The 22,441-nt window shown below is 33.1% G+C and overlaps 2 protein-coding genes across 2 annotated transcripts in view; both read right to left on the bottom strand.

Annotated features, from left to right (window-relative positions):
• LOC126775160 (translin-associated factor X-interacting protein 1-like) overlaps nt 1–22,441 on the bottom strand; it is a 425,426-nt gene that overhangs the window by 61,823 nt on the left and 341,162 nt on the right. The gene's annotated exons all lie outside the window — the stretch shown is intronic.
• On the bottom strand, nt 639–20,648 carry LOC126774751 (uncharacterized). The gene is made up of 6 exons (XM_050496286.1): nt 20,312–20,648; nt 17,334–18,622; nt 12,302–12,475; nt 2,382–2,490; nt 928–2,180; nt 639–852 (listed from the first exon to the last, which is right to left on the bottom strand). The coding sequence occupies exons 1-6, from the start codon at nt 20,480–20,482 to the stop codon at nt 639–641; spliced, it is 3,210 nt and encodes a 1,069-aa protein (XP_050352243.1). The 5' UTR covers nt 20,483–20,648.

Here is a 22,441-nt window from a genome sequence, read left to right as displayed (position 1 = left end):
GTTTAAAATGTATTTTTAAAATTCTTTCTATTCGCTCATTCACTGCGGATGCTGCATCGTCTTGCGGGAACCCTTTTTAATATTTGATCTGCATATTTATAAATCTGTGTTGCTCGGGGGCGTGTTTGCAGTCTCCGACTATATCAGTTTATTTCATCTCGCACGAGCACATTGTTTGTATAAACCCTGATATATAAAGCAGGACTTCCACTCTATCAACAAGATGCATTCGTTTCGTCTCAGGTCGTTTGCTTGGGTTATGTAATGAAGCTAACGACATGCCTGTTGCTATAATTCAACTACAAGGGATTATTTACATCATTATTTCAAGTAAATCGTCTAGATATAACGTAATATACGTAAAACTATTTATGTAAGAGTAGTATTTTACCTAATAGGCATTACATGAATTTTGTTATATTCATAGAAGCTTTGCTTGTGTTTGCTTTGTAAAATAATAAAATAGAGGCATCAATCAATACGAAACTAACTTATATTCAAACAAAAATATATTAATAATTAAAAACTACCCGAGAGTGATTGTTTGTTAAGTAAATGAAAATGGATACGAAGTCAATAACAGAGATATTGATTTAATAATAAATATAATACTTTTCTAAATCTTAAGTCTATGTACATTAACCATGTTGACACATTTCAGCGCTCACACACGGCACGTATCCTTGCATACCGTAAGTGCAAAGCATCTTTAAGAAAAATCTCCCGCTCTGCTCCTCTCGGGGTTGGGCGATCACAGATATGTATTTGTCGAGGACTAAAATATTCGATTTATTTTTTGTAGCCGTTGGCCATTCCACAGGCAATAATTTTGTTTTCTTTGGCGTTGGGTTTCTGAAATGAAATTTTTTTTATGTTAGGTAGTTTGTTTTAAAAGTAAATTAAATGTTTATACGTTTTTTTACGTACCCGAGTTTCATAAAATTCAGTATTAATGTTGTAAATCTATCAATCATTATTCTGTCATTGTCCGGCATGAATAGCGATATTCCCAAGGGTTTAAATATATAAAACAATTCACCAGCATGCGTCGTGCCATCAAAGTCAGCCCCTGAAATTATTTTACCGAAGTCTCTGCTACCATCGTAAGAAAACTGATAATTGTAGACGGACTGATCGGAGAATTCAGTTATTATTTTCGAAAATGCGTTTATAGAGCCATACGCAATCCAATCTGAGTAGTATTGAATCAAACCTCTCACAGATGTTTTATAAGTAATAGATCCGTGTCCGAAGTAATGATTTCGCAACGTTTTCCCAATTTTTCTTCTTTCTTTCTCTGAACACCAGGAAAATACACAAGGTAATCTTTCAACGAAGTTTTCATTTAAATCCTCTACTAATTTATTACTCAATAACCTATAAAAGAAACCACCTTCCGTGTCCGTATATCCCACGATTAGAGGAACTTTATTAAACTTTCCAGATTTCATGATGTCATATGGAGTGCTATTGAAAAACGGGTCTGCGAAATTGTTATCTACACACGGTGAGTATTTGAAGTATCGTGGATTTACTGAGGTATCGTAAGTGGCGTCCATAAGTGTGGGCACGGTGATGTCAGCAAATATGTCGTATACATCCTCTTCGGTATTCGCTGGAGATATTTTTCTAGCATCCTGTAACGCAACTTTAAAAGGTTCTAAGTTGAAAGCCCACGTCGAAAACGCGTTGCCACTCATTAGTATTGCTTTATGAAATAGGCCTTTACTTAATTCGGAAAGCAAATGTAAAGAAGCAGAACTAGCACCAGCACTTTGTCCAGAAAGAGTGACATTATCTGGGTCTCCACCAAACGAAGCTATATTTTGTTGTATCCATTTTAAAGCCGCTACCTGGTCTCTTAAGCCTAGATTTGATATACCATTGAGACATAAGAACCCTAATACCCCTAATCTGTAGTTGATATTTACTACAATCGCACCCTTAGTAACTAGAAATTCTGGATCATATAATTCCTTGCTTCCCTTGAAGTAAGCTCCACCGTGTACGAAAACCAGTACAGGTAACTTATCAGATTTCTTCGCCCATTCGGGGACGAACACGTCTAGGTAAAGACAATCCTCGGAGCCGCTCGTAAAGAAAAACATTTTTTGGGGACATCTTACGAATGGATTTATAGCATTCAGTATTCCTTTCCATTTCGGTGGCGGTTTGGGTAGCTGAAAATATATTTAAATGTACTTTAAATTTTACAGATTAAAGTACAACAACAATATGATAGCGTCAAGTTTAATACATGTTGGAGTTACTGCCTTGCAACACACTCTCTGAACACTTAAGTATCAAACGGTTTCCGCAATGACTGCGAAATTTTTTAATATGCTAACAGTTCAACGCTTATTAAAGTTGGCAGTTCTAACCTGGAATCTTTCGCTGGTCGCGTAAGGTATACTCAAATACCTGTTCTGGCCGTTGCCCCGCAATCCTCGTAGTTTGCCTTGACTTATATCTAATACTGGTGTGAAAATACTAGAAGATAATTCTACGAGTAATGACAATGTTGCTAACGTTTTCCAAAGTTTAATTTTGATATTCATGATATATTTTGTACATGTTTTTTATAGTATTTAATATAAAAAAAGTATTAAAATATAAAAGCGTTTTATGTTCATTATATTTACTTTCAATTATATTTTTGACTTCGGTGCACGTACGATTAAGAGAGAATTAATATATTTAAATTTTTTTTCTGTTTTTATAGTAATAAGTAGTTATTTAATAACTAGTAATAATAAGTTAATAGTTAAGCATACATGTAAACTTGTATCACTTACTCTTTTACTTGCGAAACATCAATCATATATTTAATTTAAATTTAGGAAAAATGACAACAAAAAAAAACACATTCAAATAATTAAAAAAAAACAAGTAAAAAAGGCAACTGTCAAAATTCGTTTTGAAAAATAATACTGGTAACACCACTAAAGACTCCACACCAATGAGACACAAATCAAACCAAAGATATTAATTAAAAAAAACTTGCAAATACTTGGAGCAACTAGTTTTGTAATACGTCAGTAGCTGATATCCATTAGTAGTGCGCACTTGGTCTGAACATACTGGCGGCCTGTGTATTTGATAGTCTTACACAAACAGCGAAAGTCGTTAAGATCTTGTGAAGTAAGCTTTCGCAAGATTGTAATAGACTGGAAAAAAAGTCATTTGATGTTCAAACATCGCGATAGATAAGAATTTGTTATTTATAAATATAATAGATCCCTTTTATTAAAAGAAACAAATATATATTTCGTTTTCAAGTTATTATTATAATATATTATAATTATAATATATTATAATTATAATATATTATAATTATAATATATTTTATATTCGAAATTACTAGAACATATATACGTCTTAGTTTTTTAAATTTTAAGAATCGTTTCTTAGTTGTTTATTACTGCTTTAAAAAAGGTAGTAGTTTTGTTTCAAACCTTAGAATTATGTTTTAATTTAACAAAAAGTTATAAAATGGAAACAATAAAAATAAATTATATTATTAAAAAGAAATATAGTAACAGCCCCACATAAGGCCTCTTCTCCTTTCGAGGACAAGATTTGATGCTCATTTCACAACGCTGCTCCAACGCAGATTTTTTAGGACAGATTCAGATTTCCTCGCCATGTTTTCCTTCATAAGCGAGCGCTAGATGAATTAGAAAATCTAATTATAGTTTATGTAGCGTTAAAAATTCAGTAGTTCAATAACACATGAAAATTCAATGGTGCTCGCCCGTTTATCTTTGATTTATTTAAAAAAAATCATAGAAGATCTTCTATTTCGCAGCATGAAAATCTTACCAATTGTGAAAATGATCGCGGTCACAATTCAAATGTAATATATGACATAGGACTTTGTTTTGTTTTATTATCTAGTAATTAATTCTGTCCTCTGTGTGAACCAGTGCCACGTGTAGAGTAGCCAGGCGTTCGGATTTAGTTAGACATAATCAAGTTATGAGTTGTGCTTTATCTAATATTAAAGTGTAATTGTAAATCAATCGCATACAGCGTTATATGACACTGTTTATTTATTTAATAAGAATCACCAACACGATTATTTAAATTAAAAAAAATGCTTTAAATAACATTACAAAAAGGGAAACCATATTTTGGTGAACCTCAGGTTGGCATTAAGCTTTAATAACCCTTATAATACTGATTATTTCAAATAACTTAAGTAAAATAACTCTGCTTGCTGTAACAACTTGCATACTTTCTCTTAAACAATGAAAGGCTGTCACGGCCAATGTCCGTGATCGGTAAGTGCTCTACAGAAATCTATTGAGAAACGTGACATCCATGAAATCGAACTGTTATTATAGTAGATTAGATTTTTAGCGAAAGGAAGTTTTTTATTATAACATTTATGTCCAGCTTGAAAAACATATTTTTTTAATTTATTTATATCCATTTATTGAATTAATAACAGGTATAAATATATCATTTTCAACTTAATTAAATAATATCATACATTTATCATAAAATTACAGATATTATATATATATATATTAATATAATGTTAAAATATTTTTTCGTTTATTTTGTAACAATGATTTTGATGACTACAGATTTATTTTATAAATAGAATATATATTTCTCACTTTTGGGGCAAAACGTTCGAGCTGATATAAGTAATATCTAAGCAAAATTATTCTGTATTTATTTATTAAATATATTCTAGTTTGATAAATAAGTGTTAAAATTGTTTTATTTTTATTACCCTATTCAAGTAGTGGCAGTTCGCCACTGCAAGTAGGCTCTAATAACCACTTTTTAATCATGTTACAAGATTAAAGTAAATATAAGGAAACCACGTCCAGTTTCTTTATTTTAGTCTGGCAACCCTAGGCACGAGTAAACACGTATCTAGGTAAACAGTTTATTGGTTAAATAACTTAGTGAGTAGTGAGTGCCTTAGAAATATGTCGCATTGGCCAACCGTCTCGTTTTCGTTACATTATATCAAGGTGTAAAGGTTTTTTTCATCTCATATGTTTTGTAATTTTTTTTTTCTTTTTTAAATTCACGAAGTATCATGAATACTTCGTGAATTTAAAAATTCACGAATATTAATATAATGATAATACAATCTTAGGCTATTATGAGATTTATTTTTAATCACATATGAATAACGTCGACGATTAAATACTTAAATGTATTGTCGTGACCTTCAAAATGTCAAAACTGTGTTAGGTACTGAAGTTATTATACAAAAACAGATTTATATTGTATAGTTGTTCACACATTAATTTTACTATTGTTTTATACAATATGAAATATATACCAAAAATTTTAATGTGTACATAAACTTAACAAGGATTTATTGAATAAACCGTTCAGTTCGGCCATTATTTTAGACGCTGCTTGATTGTCTCACGATTTCCGAAATTTTATTCTTGAAATTAAATATTTTTCATGGTAATTTGTAGTCCATAAGTTGGACACACGAAGAAAATCCTTTATTTCTTCAAATTATGTACCATACTAAAAGCATTTCTTTATTTTCTTGTAAAAAAAGTTCGTCATCTATCGCGTTGAAGATACGAAGTTAGAACGCCATTGTCCCCCGAAGACCGATTAAGCAAAGCTCTTGTGTACACCCCATTACTTGAATAAATATAGCATTAACTTTACACATAGTCAAATGAATGATGTTAAAAATATATGAATGAAAAAAAATTAAAAATGATAAATGAAAAAACAGAAGATCCTCGTCAGATCACGTTTCACTTTATTATTATTTAAAATTAATTAGCCAATCAAAGTGATTTTAATGAAATTTTCACTGCTATCTATTCAGCGGACTTGCAATGTTTGTACTTCCATTACTCAAAAGTACGAAAAGGGGTGGAATCGGTTGCGTGCAAAAGTAATTTAAATTTGCCTTCCCCAGACAAGAATATTATGCTTGTGTACTGTTCACGCTGACAACGGCTTAAATGTATCTAAATATTACTTGTACCAGGGATATCCTGTTTGGGATAATTGCTTCATATTTCAATGATGAACATAATTTTATTATAAATATCATTAACGTCTTTGAACATGTAATAATTTCATAAATAAAATAAACAAACAAACAAATCTGTGCACCAGTTTGTCAGTTTTCATGTGTTTTATTCGCATCGGTTTATGGGAGTAGAGAACGCACTTGTATTTGCGTACACACTTGTGCACTATAATATGTTCTACATAGTTGACTTGAGTTGAGTTGTTATTTTCTTTGAGAATAGCCGCCGTGATCGAAATTAGTCAGGATGAAATCATTACTGATTTTTGGCTTTGAGCAGAACTGTCTAGTTGGTAAATGACATATTGCTGTTGCATTAATTTTAAGTAAAATTAAATGTGGACATTTTAATAGAAACTTTTCAAGATACGCTAAAATTACCACAATTTCAGGATGCAACAAAATGAAATAACTTTTGAATTAAAAGGCCGAGGAAGTCCGCCTCCAATTTGCATGTTTGCTCAGTTTATAACAATTAGTCGACGCTTTCCGGTATTTTTCTTTATTACGCGGATTAACAGCCCGTGTACCCGGGCCGGTCCTGGGGCGTCCGGGGCAGACTTGCATTTTCCGGGATTAATTGCTTTTATAAGGAATTGCGTTGCTTGAAGCGATCGTTGTATTTCACTCGAAATTAAAATGTCTTGACGTTGCGCTTAATTCAAGTGCAAATCTTGTAACAATAAATACTGCTTAGAATTGATTAGAAATGTGTAGGTAACAAACACTTAAATGTGATCGTTTAAGATCCAGTGTTCTATTAACTATAGTGATGTCAACTGCCTTGCGACTAGAAAAATACAAAGTTAAATATTGCTCATAAATAATCTATATTAAGTCAGCCAGTACCCTCCTCCATAGAATAGATTACGCAAAGTATTTCTTATTATGTATTATAAAATAATAAGCTTAAAAAATAAACCCGATGGCGGAAATAATCGTGTTCCGAAAAGTACAAAACAAGAAAACTTCTTTGCTGAAATTCCTATCTTTCAACTGTTCAACTTTTATTTGTCATCTAAGGGTCCGTTCACACAGACCGGCTCGGAGAGCATCGGCCTGCTTTTTTCTTTTCACACAGACCGGGTCGTATACGCTTGGAATTGGCCGGAGCGGAGCCGCCAACTATTTCACATCGACCGGCTGGAAGAGATCTGAAAGCGGGTGCGAGCGAGAAAGAGCACGCAAGCGGAGCCGGTCGGCTCCTTTTATTACTTCACACGAAGCGCGTTCAGGCATTTTTAATGACAAAAAAGGTGCAAATGCAAAAATAAACTTTACTACAATCACTCAAAACACTGTTTCCAACGTGATAAAAATCTGCTCTCCTCTCCGAGCCGGTCTGTGTGAACGGACCCTAATAAGGAAATGACTTATATACATATTTTAATGTAACACACATATATATATATATAGTGATGTTCAGAGCCTTGATTGCATATTGTATTGGTCTTTGGCTTTAAAATAATAATTAATACTCTAAATCTAAAATGTTCTGTTATATTTAACAGTGATCCTTAGCGCTGCTAGTGACATTGGGATTCATCTTAAAAATTGGGGGAGCTCCCTTTCGAAGGACGTTAGGGATATGTGCGCGATTTGTTTAATTTTTAAGTCAACTATCGGTAACTGATAGTATTTAAGTAATTATGATCAGAATGATAAGTTACTCTGAGCACATGTTATACACGTGCAGGCGAATTGCAAGGAATCTAAATCTAAATTTCGCCATGATAAAGTTCTTACAGAAATATACTTTTATTATTATAGGAACATTAAAATGATGCAAACGTTTCTTAGAACAATGCAATAAACTCTGTCGTTGTTCGGTATTCAACTAATTGAAAATAATTTATCTGTTTAAATTCCTTTTTGGGTGTGCTGAGAGAAATCTCTCAAGTGTAAAGGATTTCTTTTATACTTAGTTTTCTTTGTATTTGTTTTATTTATAATACGTATAAATTAATAAAATGACTGTCGGCAAAACTCCAATGAGATTTTGCTAGGCTGAGTAACCTATTTAAAAATCTTAATGGCCATACCGACCACAATCAAATGCGCTTGTTTGTTCTACACTTACGCTTTTTCTCTTTCTGTAATCAGTAATTTGACATTTAAAAGAAAAAGACGGCATTGTGTAATTGATCACTATTCAGGGTTATCAATGTTTGGTATACGAATAATAAATAGAAGTTATTTATTGATAAATTGATTTGACAAAATATGTTATCTCGACACTAAACGTTTGTGTATATTATAGTTAACTGCCTCGTTGGTCTAGTGGCTTGATGTAAGGCCGCAGACCCGGAGGTCGTAGGTTCAATTTACAGGTCGGGCCAATAAAAAGTTATTGGGTTTTTCTGTCAGAAAATTCTCGGTAGCAGCCCGGAGTCTGGAAGTTGGAGGTATGTTCACTCCCGTGCCTCGGAAAGCACGGAAAGCCGTTGGTCCTGCGCCTGAACTCTTTCCAGTTAAGTCGGATTGCCGTCCCGTCGGATTATGATAGTTAGGGAATAGAGAGTGCACCTGTGTTTGCACACACACTTGTGCACTATAATATATCCTGCGTAGTTGGCTAAAAGCCGAGATAGCCCAGTGGTAAGACGCGTAAATCTTAACCGATGATCGTGGGTTCAAGCCCGGGCAGGCATCACTGTTTTTTCATGTGCTTAATTTGTGATTATAATTCATCTCGTGCTTTACGGTGAAGGAAAACATTGTGAGGAAACCTGCATGTGTATAATTTCACTGAAAAAAAAAATTGTCACATGTGTATTCTACCAACCCGCATTGGAGCAGCGTGGTGGAATAAGCTCCAAACCTTCTCCTCAAAAAGAGGAGAGGAGGCCTTTAGTCCAGCAGTGGGACATTCACAGGCTGTTACGGTAGTTGGCTAATCTCTCTTGAGATTGGCCGCCGTGGCCGAAATCGGTTTGGGGGACATTATTATTAGTTAAACAGTACATGAATTGTAGGTAGTCTACAGTGCTATTCTGCATGAGCTTACTTTGTTACCTCCTTCGTGAAATGTTTCAAAACGACTTACGGTGTTCCGTAATATTTTAATGTGTGTATACTTTAAATGTTATAATATAATAGTCATTGACTGATATTACTTTTTAACATTTAGCGATCGTACTCTGATCTGAGTTTCGAGATTATTTTTACACAATAACTCCACTGTAGTTAGTTATAAAGTTGTCAGTCAGTAATTTGCGGAGTCGCTGACGATGAACAGCTGAAAGTGCTGATGTCATAACTACCCTTACGTTGTTCGCTGTTTGTATAATGCCGTTGAGGGTTGTTTAATTATCTTTGGCTATCTAATTGTGTAAACAAAGAGATTTTACTCTATTTGTGCCCACTTGAAGCCTGTACTGATTTTAGATGTTTTATATATATAGAAGCGTATGATATAATATTACGAGTGCTACGTTATATATATAATACAAGTTAATTATGATTTATTCTACTTATATATTAAAATAAAAACTTTAAATCCACAGCTTAATTAAGCTTAAATAATAATAAATGCTTTGTTAACTGCAAAGGCGCAATTACAGTTACACTTTTCCTTATTTCAGTCGTTTTTAGTTCAAATGTTTTATTTCGTAAGTTCAAACGCTCGAGGCGTCCAAGTTTTTGCTATAAGCGCAGTTGACAGACAAACAGCCGTCAGCGGCCAACTTGTTACTTTGTGTCGCTTTTTACTTTTTTAACTTCCTGCTTATCGGGACTTTATTTTGAACGAATTGCCTTTTGACATATCAAAGAATTGTTATAATAATATATAATATTCAGCACTATTTCGTGGATAGAAACAACTATATTTTTGTTAATGTAAATTTACTGATGTTCTCGTCGTGAAATTATGATTAATTATTTAATCTGATTTTAACAATTAACTTTAAAATATATGTCAATTACAAAAAATAATAATATATAAGACCATTTTATTATGTATTAACTATTGTTATTTGTGTATTAATGGAATTTAATTAATTCAATGTCGCACAAACGACGTTATGCCATTTAAAGGATACATTTATCAAACGACTGTAGCTTGTATTATTTGTATTAGTAAAACAGTATTATTTATGTTGTTTTGTAATTATTACTTTTATTTTTAACTTTCTCATTTTCCCCAAACTATGTGTTTAATTGACAGAAGTTTCAGAGAGTTTATTTGTTAGTCCAATTTAACAGAAAAATAGAAATTTAATGTGATTATTAAATCACTTTTAAGTAAATAAATATTATATAAAATAATGTATTTTAAAATGGTTTATAATATTTGATCACTATAATGCTGGTACAGTCATCCTAAACTAAAAAAAAATGTTTAATTTTGGCAGAAACATTCTTGAAGAAACCTTTGGCTTAGGTTTTGGCCGAACCTTGTGATGATAGCCGATTAAACAGCTTTGGCTTCGCCTTGCAATATTGATGTTCGGTCGGATGCTAAATACACCTCAAATTTTGCGGTGATTGAGACGCTTGGATGCTTTGCTTGCTTCGATAACCTACAAAGGTAGCACAAAACCCTACGTCACCATCATCATCGTTATCCTAGCCAGACTTTATCCACTAAGTATAATCCTCCTCTTGTTTCCGCACGGTCTTGTGATAAGCTTAACCCGGATCGGCCCACGGATTTTGTTTTTTAACGCCCTTCAGTCAACGCCTTGTTTCATCTGTCGTTTTAAGTGTAGCCGCGCAGGACATCTAGTTAATGACTACGATAACGTTCATACAAATATTGATATTAATCCATCCATTCATATTAAAACTCATATCGACAACGACAAGAGTTTGCTTAAAGCAATAAGGCCGCCTTTGTTTGCTCAAACTGCAAGTTTACTATGAATTATTTTGTTCTTCATTTTTTAATCAAACGTGAATCTCAAACACAAAACTGAATCTCTGATTTCCCTAATTAAATAAAATGGAACTGGCTTTATCTTACAAAAAAAATTAATATATAATTAGAAATATAAATTATTGCTTGTACTAAAAGCGGTCTCACCGCTAAGCAAATGACCTTCCAGGCAACTTTCGGGTAAAGGCCATGAGATAAAGCTGCAAGGAGCAGTTTTGAAAAAGTTAAAACATAAATTTAGTTAAATTGTTTACATGTATAATATATATGTCAGAGATAATAAATTTAAGCGGGTATACGACGTCACTTATCAGAATAGCAACACTACACAACGTGATGTATGTCATATAGGTTGGTCGGTTGTCAGACATCAAGTTGTAAAAATATAAGACGGATATTATGCAACCGACTGATGGAAATATAAAATATAATGGTGTATCTGTCAGTAGCGCGTGTGATAGTTTGTCGAGCGACCCCTTGGTCTCTTGTTCTCTTGCTCTCAGGACAGCGCCAGCGCCGGACGTGCGCCCTGACAGATTTAATAACATCAACTTATTGGACGACAATGGCGGCCATTTATATGGCAATTCATTTGAATCTGCGACATGTAGGTACATATACACATTCGTACAACATACACAAAAATATGTACACGAAAATACTTTATCAAATGCATATATGTTTTCATCAAATTCTTAATTACACATTAAAATCAAAATTCACAATTTATTCGTTACACTTTGAGCCCTCTAGTATATATTAGATTAACATTATCGAGTAATTGTGTTTCAAAAGCTCGCAATCAGTGTTCGAATTGAAAGCAATCCTGTTTGCGAGAGACAAAAGCAATGAGATCGGATTAGTACGTTTTGCTTAATTTTTAAACCAATAATTGGTTTCAACTGCTTAACTATGTCCTAATTTTAAACGAAAATAAAACGACTTCACAAATAATGCATTATTTTGGAACAAATAACGCGTTTAACCGCGGATTTCCAGCATAAGCTGAACCCTATTTAATATGATTGAATATATAGATCTGAGCTCAACTTACATTAGATTTTTTTTAATTTATAAACCGATTGAAATAAAAAAAACTACATTTTAAGTTTACCATAATACATTAGTGAAAACCGCACTCAAATCAGTTAAGCCGTTTCTAAGATTAGCGTGCACAAACGCACAAACATACAAAAATTCTAACAATTATTAATTTGGGTTCTATCGCGTTGGTAAAGGCTCTCGATGAGTTTCACTCAAATATCTTCCATGTGCAGATATTCCATGTATATAAAAGTAAAAAATAAGGTAGAATGAACACTAGAATATAGTTGGTATATAATCGATATCTTTATTAAAATATATCATTGAGACTATTATTATTAAACCCGTAATTCTTCCTCCTATATTTAGTATACATATTGTTCCAAAAGCTCATGGTGTTCTCATCCCACATGGGTGCAGTGGTGAGCCGTCTGTCAATGATGAGAGCGATGGGGTTTGATGCTCGACTCGGTCGCCAGCGTACTGGAAGGAGGCTCGTGATCTTCGGTGTGGGATCACTAGAAAGAATTAAATTTATTAATTTTAAGAAGTTGTATCATGTAATAGTCTTACTATTTGGCTAATGACTCCTTTTTTGTAAGGTCGGATATCTCCAAACAGTAAGTACCTAAACATGCATATCCACACAATATTTGATGACCTTGCGCACGAGATGAATTATAAATATAAATTCGTCACATAACAATCATTCATGCGGCCAAGGCACTATGCCACCTTATAATAATGTCATCTGATGATTCGTTAAGATTTTCGAATCCTTCTATGTCGTCATTTGTTTTGTAGGTAGGTACAGAAAGAACAGTAGCCTTATTTTGATTTGTCATTTGAAATTCGAATTAATTTTCATGTTTAAACATTTTACACTAAATACAAAACATCAGCGTTCCAACCGCGGTTTGTTTGCGTCATTAATTCAGAATTATATTAGTACAAACCAATTTCCATAACTCTTTGTTCAAAAATGAAGGATTTTCGTATAAACTTTCACCCCCTTTATCACGATCACGTAAGCGTCTAATTTTCAATAATTCTTAGTTTACTTCTTACTTTCTTAGTGTTATTCTGTAGTTCTTGTGTATATATGTTATTATTATTATATATATATATATATATATATATATATATATATATATATATATATATATATATATTTATTATTATATATATATATATATATATAATAATAACATATATACACAAGAACTACATATATAATATTATTTGTGACCATTGTTAAGAAGAATTAAGTTTTCCTTTATTTTTAATATTCTTTAATTGAAGACACAAAAAAAGGTGGTAGGTACCTTTTTCATTATGTGTTTTAATTGTTCAAATGATAACAATTTAATATATTGTTCTTAAGAAGATTTTTCACAAGGTTAAATAATATTATGATAATAACATTTTTTTTTTAATTTAAGTTTATTATTTTAATTTATTGCAGTCGTTTTTTACTATGTATGAAGAAAATGTACATTTCCGCCGTTACGCTTATGCATTTGTAAATAATAATTCGTAATATAATTAAATATTGAATTCAACATTTAAAAATTTCGACGAGCCGGTTGGCGTGGCTGGATGCTTGCCTTTCACGCCGAAGGTTGTGGGTTCGTTTCCCACCCAGGACTGATATTTGTGTGCATGAACATGTCTGTTTGTCCTGTTTCTGTCTGGGTGTAATTATCTATATAAGTATGTATTTACAAAAGAAAAATAGTATATGTAGTATATCAGTTGTCTGGTTTCCATAGTACAAGCTCTGTACAAGCTTAATTTGGAATCAGATTCTTTGCAGTAATTGTACTAATTGTATTTTACAAATTTAAATTATTTATAATTTTTTTATTAAAATGAGACACAGTCGTTTGAGCAAATACATGACATGCTAGTTATACCTAGCCTTGGATGGTCTCTTTAAATATACGAATACTATTTACTCTACCATCTTCTTCTTCTGCCTAGCGTTTTCCCGGCCTAGTAATGCCAGGGTCCGCTTTCCTGCATCTATGCCTGCACTTTGCCCGATCTAAAGCGTCCTCCTTAGTGAGATCGTGCTCTCTCATATCGTCCCTCACAACATCGAGCCAGCGCTTCGTGGGCCTGCCGCGGGATCTAGGGCCTTCGACAACAAAGTTCAGGCATCGGTTCCTGACATAGTCTGGTGGTCTGCGGCTAATGTGGCCAAACCAATGCAGAAGGCTTTCCAGCAACTTATCTGCTACATCGTACGTACAATAAGACTGGTCGGATGATGCACTTGTACACAAGGCCCTTTAATTTCACCGGTATCCTGCGATCGCAGATAACCCCGGCGACTTCCCGCCATTTGGCCCAAGCTGCGTTTATTCGAGCTCTGACGTCGTGGTCAATCGTACCAGACTCGTGCAGTACGGGCCCAAGGTATTTAAACTTTTCCGTCTTGATAGCGGATTCTCCGCCTATCTTTATGGGTTCGGGGTCCGTAATGCCACAGGCCATATACTCGGTCTTCGCAGCATTTGGCATCAGACCGCCCCTTGCTAGCACACCCTTCCACTGGTTCACCTTTTGCTCCAATACCTGCTTGCCCTCATCTACCAGTGCAATGTCATCAGCATACATCATGAGCCAGGGAGACGGCTCATGGGCTTTCGCTGTGACAACGTCAAGCACTACACTGAACAGAAAAGGACTCAGGGTCGAGCCTTGGTGGACACCAACTGTGATCGGGGAAGGGCGTGTGTCGCCAACGGCGGCCCTTACTATTGATTCCGAATTATGGTACATGTCTCGGATAATGTCAATATAGATTTGTGGCACGTTTTTCATCTTTAAAGCCCACCAGATAATTTGGCGTGGGACGTGGGGAAATGCGTTATTGCGAATACTATTTACTTTGCAATAAAGACCATAAATATAATCAAATAACAATAAGCGTTGATACATCTATACATAAAAAACAGATGAATTGGTAACCCTCTCCTTTATTGAAGTCGGCTAAAAATAAAATAATGTCACATTTTCACAGTTACGTGATTTACGTTTTCTGAACGAAACGTGTCCATTGTAGACTATTTTATCTGTTCCCTCTTTTGAAAATAGAACATTTCTAAACCGCGCATAACTATGGCCGAGCGACCACATTTCGTGATTTCATACACAAATTAATTTTGCATTCATCCCATCCAACGCTACGGGCGTAAATAAATTTGTCAATATAATAACACGGACGTGAGTGGCATACTAATTTGGATTTTTCGCGACGAATATTTATTTTTCACGAAGAGCTGTTTAAATTTTCGTTCGATTGTAACGTTAGCTTTGCTGCGAGGCATAATCAATGCGCATCGTTGCCTTATAATGTTAAATGTCGTATGGTCCTATAATTGATAAAACACATTTGACAGTATATTACGATGGTATTATTTATATTTTAGTTTTACAATAGTGTGTATGTGAGAAAGAGAGAGTTGTGAGTGCAAGTAAATAATATTGTATACCAATTTTTTGACCATTTTTTCAATAAGTCTTGAAAGAGATATGTAAGTAATGCGTATGACGTCTACTTATGTAATACCAAGCAAGGGCAAGCTATTTTCACTTTAAGGATAGCCTGAAACAGCGTCATATAACTTTGTATATTTTCCTGAAGATTATTAATATATATTGTAAAGCGTGCATCGTGGTGGTTATTGAATAATATTTTAAATTGAAAACATAGGTAGACTTTGAAGTTTTTTTTTAATAATATAGCTAGGCGAGAAATTGGTTCTAATCTTTGAAAATGTCCATGATGACACGGAGACCACAGATTACTAGTTAAACATAACACCCACTCTTCGAGAGTATATTAAATGTACGTTAATCGGCTGCAATTAAATAGTCTAACACTGGTTATAAGATATCATGGTTGCTATTGGTAGAAATACTTATTTATGTACTTCACTTAATATATTTAATAATTATTTAATAATATTTTTATATTGTATTTGATTTCATAAAAATAAATAAATAGGTTTCAGAACGTCATTGGTATTGTTTGGTATAAAGTTAAAAAAATAGTTTTCCCACGCTTTTATTAAAAAAGGGAACTGAACGACTGTCATCAACAATATATGATATTTTGTTTTAATTAAATTTAAATGATCTCATAAGCTTATTATATTAAATATTTTAAAAATTAACAAATAATAAAGTTTTTTACTTCTACTAGTGTATTTATTACGATTTTAAGATAAATAACAATTATTAATGATTTAAATACTATACTATTCAATATCCACTTATTTATTATTTGTAAGTTATGCAATTGTAGTTCTTTGATTACTTTGTATATAGCTTATGATTTATTTATTAACACAATGTATTAAGAATATCACAAAATATCCAGTGGCCCCGCACTAGGCAACGCCTCTCTTGCGGGCACTAAATAGCAGTTACATTTCGCACGTTTAACCTATCTGAATGTCTTAAAAAATGTAATGCTTTGGTCGTATCGATCGGTAGCTTATGACTCGTTTATACCTATACATCCGATTAATTAATATAAGTGGCCTTGGTGTTTCCATTATAATTGTACGTATTCTACTAAATTCCACGTCAACCTGGTCAAACGTGTTTGTGATTAGACATACCAGTATAATGAGAGCTGACTCTAACAGTAATTTTTAAATATTACGACGCAATTTATTATTATTTTTTTATACAAAATAGATTGATGAACGTGCAAATGGGCCATCTGATGGTATGTGGTCACCATCGCCCGTAGATTTTGAGGCAAATAAAAAATATTAATAGTTTCTTACATCGACAATGCGCCACCAACCTTGGGAACTAAGATGTTATGTCACTTGTACCTTTTCACTGGCTCACTCACGCTTCAAACTAGAACACAACAATACTAAGTACTGTTGTTTGGCGGAAGAATATGCAATGAGTGGGTTGCTAACCTACCCAGACGGGATTGCACAAAACCCTCCCTACCATCAAGTAAAACTAATTTATATTTTTTTATTTCTAGTATTTTTACGGGGCTTTTATAGGTAGCCTATATGCCGGCCTATCGTTACACGCTAAATTAATTCAAAAAGGTTAAAAAACAACAAATGTAATTACACTTTTAAACGGTAATATAAAAACATGGTTTAAAAAAATTAAGGCACGGACAAAACCTGTGTGGAGGATGGATTATTTAAGAAACGATAAACGGTGACTGTTTTAAGGGATTTTTGTATTTTTCATTTCTAGATTGTGATTTAATGATAAAAGCATCGTTTTAAAATTCAAATTCATCGTAGCAAAAGTAATTCAATATCCCCGTAATTAAAGTTAAAAGGAATATTATTGGAACTAAAAATCAAATTTAAATAAACTTACCTATATTTAGCAAAGTTAGTCCAAAGCGTCACCATCCGTTTTATCATTTCCATTTCAAATAATCGAGTCGGCAATGGAAAAGAGTGAGGTTTGAACAAATACAGAAGTTCATCGGCGTGAGACGCCCCTGGCTTAAACATAAAACCAGATATAATCTTTGGCATATTAATAAATCCATTATACTTAAAGAGGTAGTAATAAATTGGCTGATCTGTTGTCTTGGCGTACAACGTAGATTCTAGAGCTGTCGGATATTTTATGTGAACATCAGATATTAAATCAACTAAGTTCATTATTGAGTCATCGTTTTCCGTTGGAAAGTATCGGTCTCGAACAGCTCTAAATGTGTCATTTTTAGTTACTTCAGATGGGAATATTAAGTCTTTATGGAAGATATCATCTAAGTTCACTTCTTCGGTAACGTTTTTTATGCTGGTCCCGTGCGTCTTGCCAACAAAATATATGCCTTCATTGTCGTTGAAACCAATTATGATAGGAATTTTTGTATAGTTACCAGCTTTTAATAATTCGCTTGGATATTTTGTAACAACAGACTCTATGCCTGGTATGTCCTTTTCAACACAAGGTACGAATAAAGTTTCAGATGTTATAAGCATTTTTCGCTTGGAATATTTAATAGCAGATATTAATTCGTTAATTGACTTTGTTGATAAAACTTTGTAAATTTCGTAAGGATTGCTTCCTGAGTAGCCAAATTCTTGAGCTATAGTTCTGGCTGTTTTAATAGGGTCATGTTGGATTGCCCACGGAGATATTGTTGCACCACTCTGTAATATCGCTCTGTGAAATAATCCTTTTGCTGCCGGTGATAATATGAGGTAAGAAGCCGACACAGATCCAGCACTCTCACCGAACAATGTCACATTGTTAGGATCACCTCCAAATGCAGCAATATTTTTTTTGATCCACCTCAAGGCCGCAATTTGGTCTTTTAGCCCAGCGTTTCCAGGTGCTTCTTTTATGCCTAGACAGAGGAATCCTTCTACATTCAGTCTGTAGTTAATACCGACAAATATAACATCTTGTTCGACAATGAAGTCTGGACCATAAAGAAATGCTGAACCAGTTCCCTCTAAGAAGCATCCACCATGAATGAATACCATTACAGGGAGTGATTTTCTCGAGGTTTCTGTAGCTGGCGTATAGACGTTTAACTTTAGACAATCTTCATCATCTAGAATGATTGGGCCGATCATTCTTTGCGGGCATCGGACATTTTCGTTGATAGCTTCGAAGATGCCATCCCATTTTGGTGGCGGTAATGGAGCCTGAAATCATGGAACGGTAATTCAAAACTCGATTATATTGTTTATTTTATACGAGAAGACAGCAGTGGACATTTAATGGCTGTTAGTACTTTTTATTTTGTATTATGGTATGCTATACTGTCTCTAATTTACAAATCTATAAATCAGTACGAGAGTTATAAGAAGGTAGTAGGTTTAAAATTTAAGTCGACATCCTAGATTTGTATACAAATAGACGTTTTTTATTTCATACGTAATATGTTAGTTACTGTTACTAAAACCAATCAGTCAGTTATGTAGTTTGCCAACCACAGGTATACGATACGAGACATATATTACTTCATATGTAATCGTATTAATATATTTTATTAATAATTGGGCTATCCAACGCGAAATCAAATCTACTGTCAGTTCCTAAGCGAGTTCAAACGAACAAACTTTAGCTTTTTAATATTACTTTGGGTATATTATATATACGAATTAATTTGAAATAAAACATAACAGAAGAGGCAGGCGTGACAAGTGTGTATGATATATTGTATTAAATAGTCTTATGTTTATTAGAAAATGTTAGCGCTGTGTCTTGAAACAATATTTAGATGACAATAGTAGACGAGGAACCTTCCTAGAATTCATTTAATCTTCCTTACTTGTACGCTTACAAACTACAGATGAAAGAAAAATATTACTACACGTGATTAGTAATTCGAATATTTTTTAACTCCTGATGAAACTATTTTGAACAGGCTTTCCAAAAAAGTACATAGGTACTATAAGTGTTTGATACAATATAGTACAGTACAAAATTCAAAGAATATACACACAATATCGATGTTTTTTCGTTCAATATATATAAATGAACGGATATTTGATAGTACATTGGAGTGTCTTGAATTTGTTTGGAAATCAAATAAAAATAAATAATAATAAAGGAAATAGATAAACAGTTATAGGTTGACTTGGAACACATACATACATATATAATAATATAGTAAAGTACATTATATATTCTGACAAGACCTCGCTTATCAAATCGACAAGGTCGAATGATATATTTGCAAAACAGAAAATATAATATTAGCTCGTACAAGAAAATTTATGTTATGATGGAATTTCTGTTATTTATGATACTGGCTCTTAGAATCTTAATTCGTTTTTTAATATCGATTAAGTTAATTCTTATTTTAAAATAGGTATGTATGTGCAAGAAATTAGGCAAATAGTTTGTTTGTCATTCCGAAAATGAAATCAATAATCATTACAGCTCGCTATCGTTACATGATAAAGAAATAAGAACTCGTTCTTTTAATGATTAAAATAATTTAAAAAAAGACCACAGAAAGTTTATCCAGAAAGTCTGTCATGTTAAAGGACGGAAGGAAAAATATCCATTTAACTTTTTTAACACATTAATTATCGCTAAAATATGGACGAAAAGGAAATTTTTTAAGTGTTTACTAATATTTATAAATTTTATTGTATTGCTATAAGCTTACTTATTTCTAGTCAAAGAAAAAAACTGTAACCTTCAGAAATAAAAATATAAACTGGCAAGGAACTTTTGTGGAAATTTTAATGTAATCTTCAAAATAAAATCTGTGATTATTATTTTCCTGATGATAATTATTTTATTAAATTAAATGGAATACACGTCACCTAGATTTTTTTAGATTATCTAACTTTATATAGTTAGAAACTAAAACAATATACCTGAAACCTGTTCTTCTTGGTAACAGTCGCGTACGGTATTCCAAAATACTGATTAATCCTGCCATTATCACTGACGCGCCCCCTCACTAGACCGCTCCCCACTTTCACTACCGGCGTCGGTTCTTTCACCACATTTGCCAAGATCAGCGACAGCAGCGCCACATACTTCATATTATCATTCGCACAAAACGTTCGTTTAAAAAGTCATAATTATAAAATACATTTGAATTGTATTTCAAATAGATTAAAATGTATTCGTTTAGAATATTATTATAAAACACGACTCACGTTCGATTTGGCAGAGCAACAATGTAACTATGGACTGTGTGTTGCTTGACGCTACGAACTATCAGCTAAGCGATTACAAGGAAACTAATTCATTTTTTTTTACATAAGGGCCAACTGTATTCAATGTCAATTGTAATGCTAATATTTTTGTTTTATAACGTCATTGGCGTTGGGAGAAGACTCAGTTGACGTAACAGATAGATCCTGTTATTTCTCAGAAAGCTAGACATAAGACCGTAGATCTTGAGGTCCTGGGTTCAAAATTTTCGGTAGAAAAAATCTTCCCGTCTACTTTTTTATATTTGTGTGCAATTAATGTGTCTCACTGCTGGACCTCTCCTTTTTTGAGGAGGTTTGATGCAAGTCCAGCACGCTACGCCAGAGTGGATTGATTACACGTTGCAGATTTGCACCACATGCAGGTGTCTTTAACCGCCAAGGTCGAGATGCTCGACCTTAAACATATCCTGAAATTAAAAGAAACAAGTACATTTTTTTCCGCTGTATACTGCATTTTAATGTACCACGTTGTACACGTGATATGTACGGATGTGACCTTATCAGGGTTACCAATAACTGACCCGATTGATTATGTGCATATAATTATTTGTGTATTGTTATTGATAAATGAATAATGTAATATTTTGTTACCTACAGCGATAGAGTTTCTAGGTAATTGTTTGTTTGTTAGAGTAAATAATAATATTATATTGAAATACACTTATTGAGAGACATAATAATATTTAACCGTTTTACCCTTAAATAACCTCAAATTTAAATTTCGTATCAAACTAGAATATTGGCCTGTTAAGTTAAGTTTTATTTTATTCTTGGTCCGGTTTTTTTGGTTGGTAGATACTTGCCTGCCACGCCAAAGGTTTTGGGTTCGATTTCCAACCAGGATAGACATTTGTGTACATGAACCATGTTTGTTTGTCCTAACTCTGGGTGTAATTATTTATATAAGTATGCATTTATAAAAGGAAAGTAGTATATGTAGTATATCAGTTGTCTGGTTTTCATAGTACGAGCTTATACATACATACATATTTTTTTAATTCATTTTGTAATACAAAAACGAGTATTGTGCAACTGTGCATAGTTTAAAAATACAGATATGTACTTCGGATTTGGTTACCTCTTAAACTTGTATATAAAATACTTGTTTTATTAATAATTTCCCATACTATAAAATTTGGGTTTAAACACGATCGTACCTTTTTTTATAATTTTGCCAGACGTCGACTGAACTAAAAGCTAACTAAAATATTGGGCAATATAATAAAAAAATGGTATGATTTCCATTAAAACCCGAATATAATGCTACCATACATCGCTTAAGTGTATTGTGTAATTGTTTTAACGAAATACATAAATATTCTCGTAAATGATTGCATGATATAAGTAGCTTTTTTAAATATATTAAGTTTCATATCATTATATGTATTATAAGTAGGCTCTTTAAATGCACTTCTTAACAGATATCGAAACATATGATCGTTTGCCTCAGCTAATCTAGGTTGAGAAATGCGCGTCTGGATGTTGGCCAACCGTTCGATTTGCCCAGACGGATACATTTCCTTCGTGTTAAGTTTATTTTATTTTCATTGATGTACATGTAAAAGTGGCATCACTTATAAGTTGAGTTTAGAAAAGTAAGTACTTAACATGTTTTACTTAATATGTTTAAGGTAGACTTAAAGACGTGTTCGTACTTTATTTTTATTGTTTGTCAGTGTGAGTATGCATGCTCGAACGCTGAGCGTGTGCGTTGAAATGTAAGTATGTGTCCGTGTGTAAATATGAAGGACATATATATTAGTAAGCCGTTACAAAAGTGCA

The sequence above is a fragment of the Nymphalis io genome, chromosome 17 (genome assembly GCF_905147045.1).
Source record: "Nymphalis io chromosome 17, ilAglIoxx1.1, whole genome shotgun sequence".
Classification (NCBI taxonomy): Eukaryota; Metazoa; Arthropoda; class Insecta; order Lepidoptera; family Nymphalidae; genus Nymphalis; species Nymphalis io.
The sequence above is the reverse complement of the archived record's forward strand: the minus strand, read 5'-3'. Positions and strand labels throughout refer to the sequence as shown.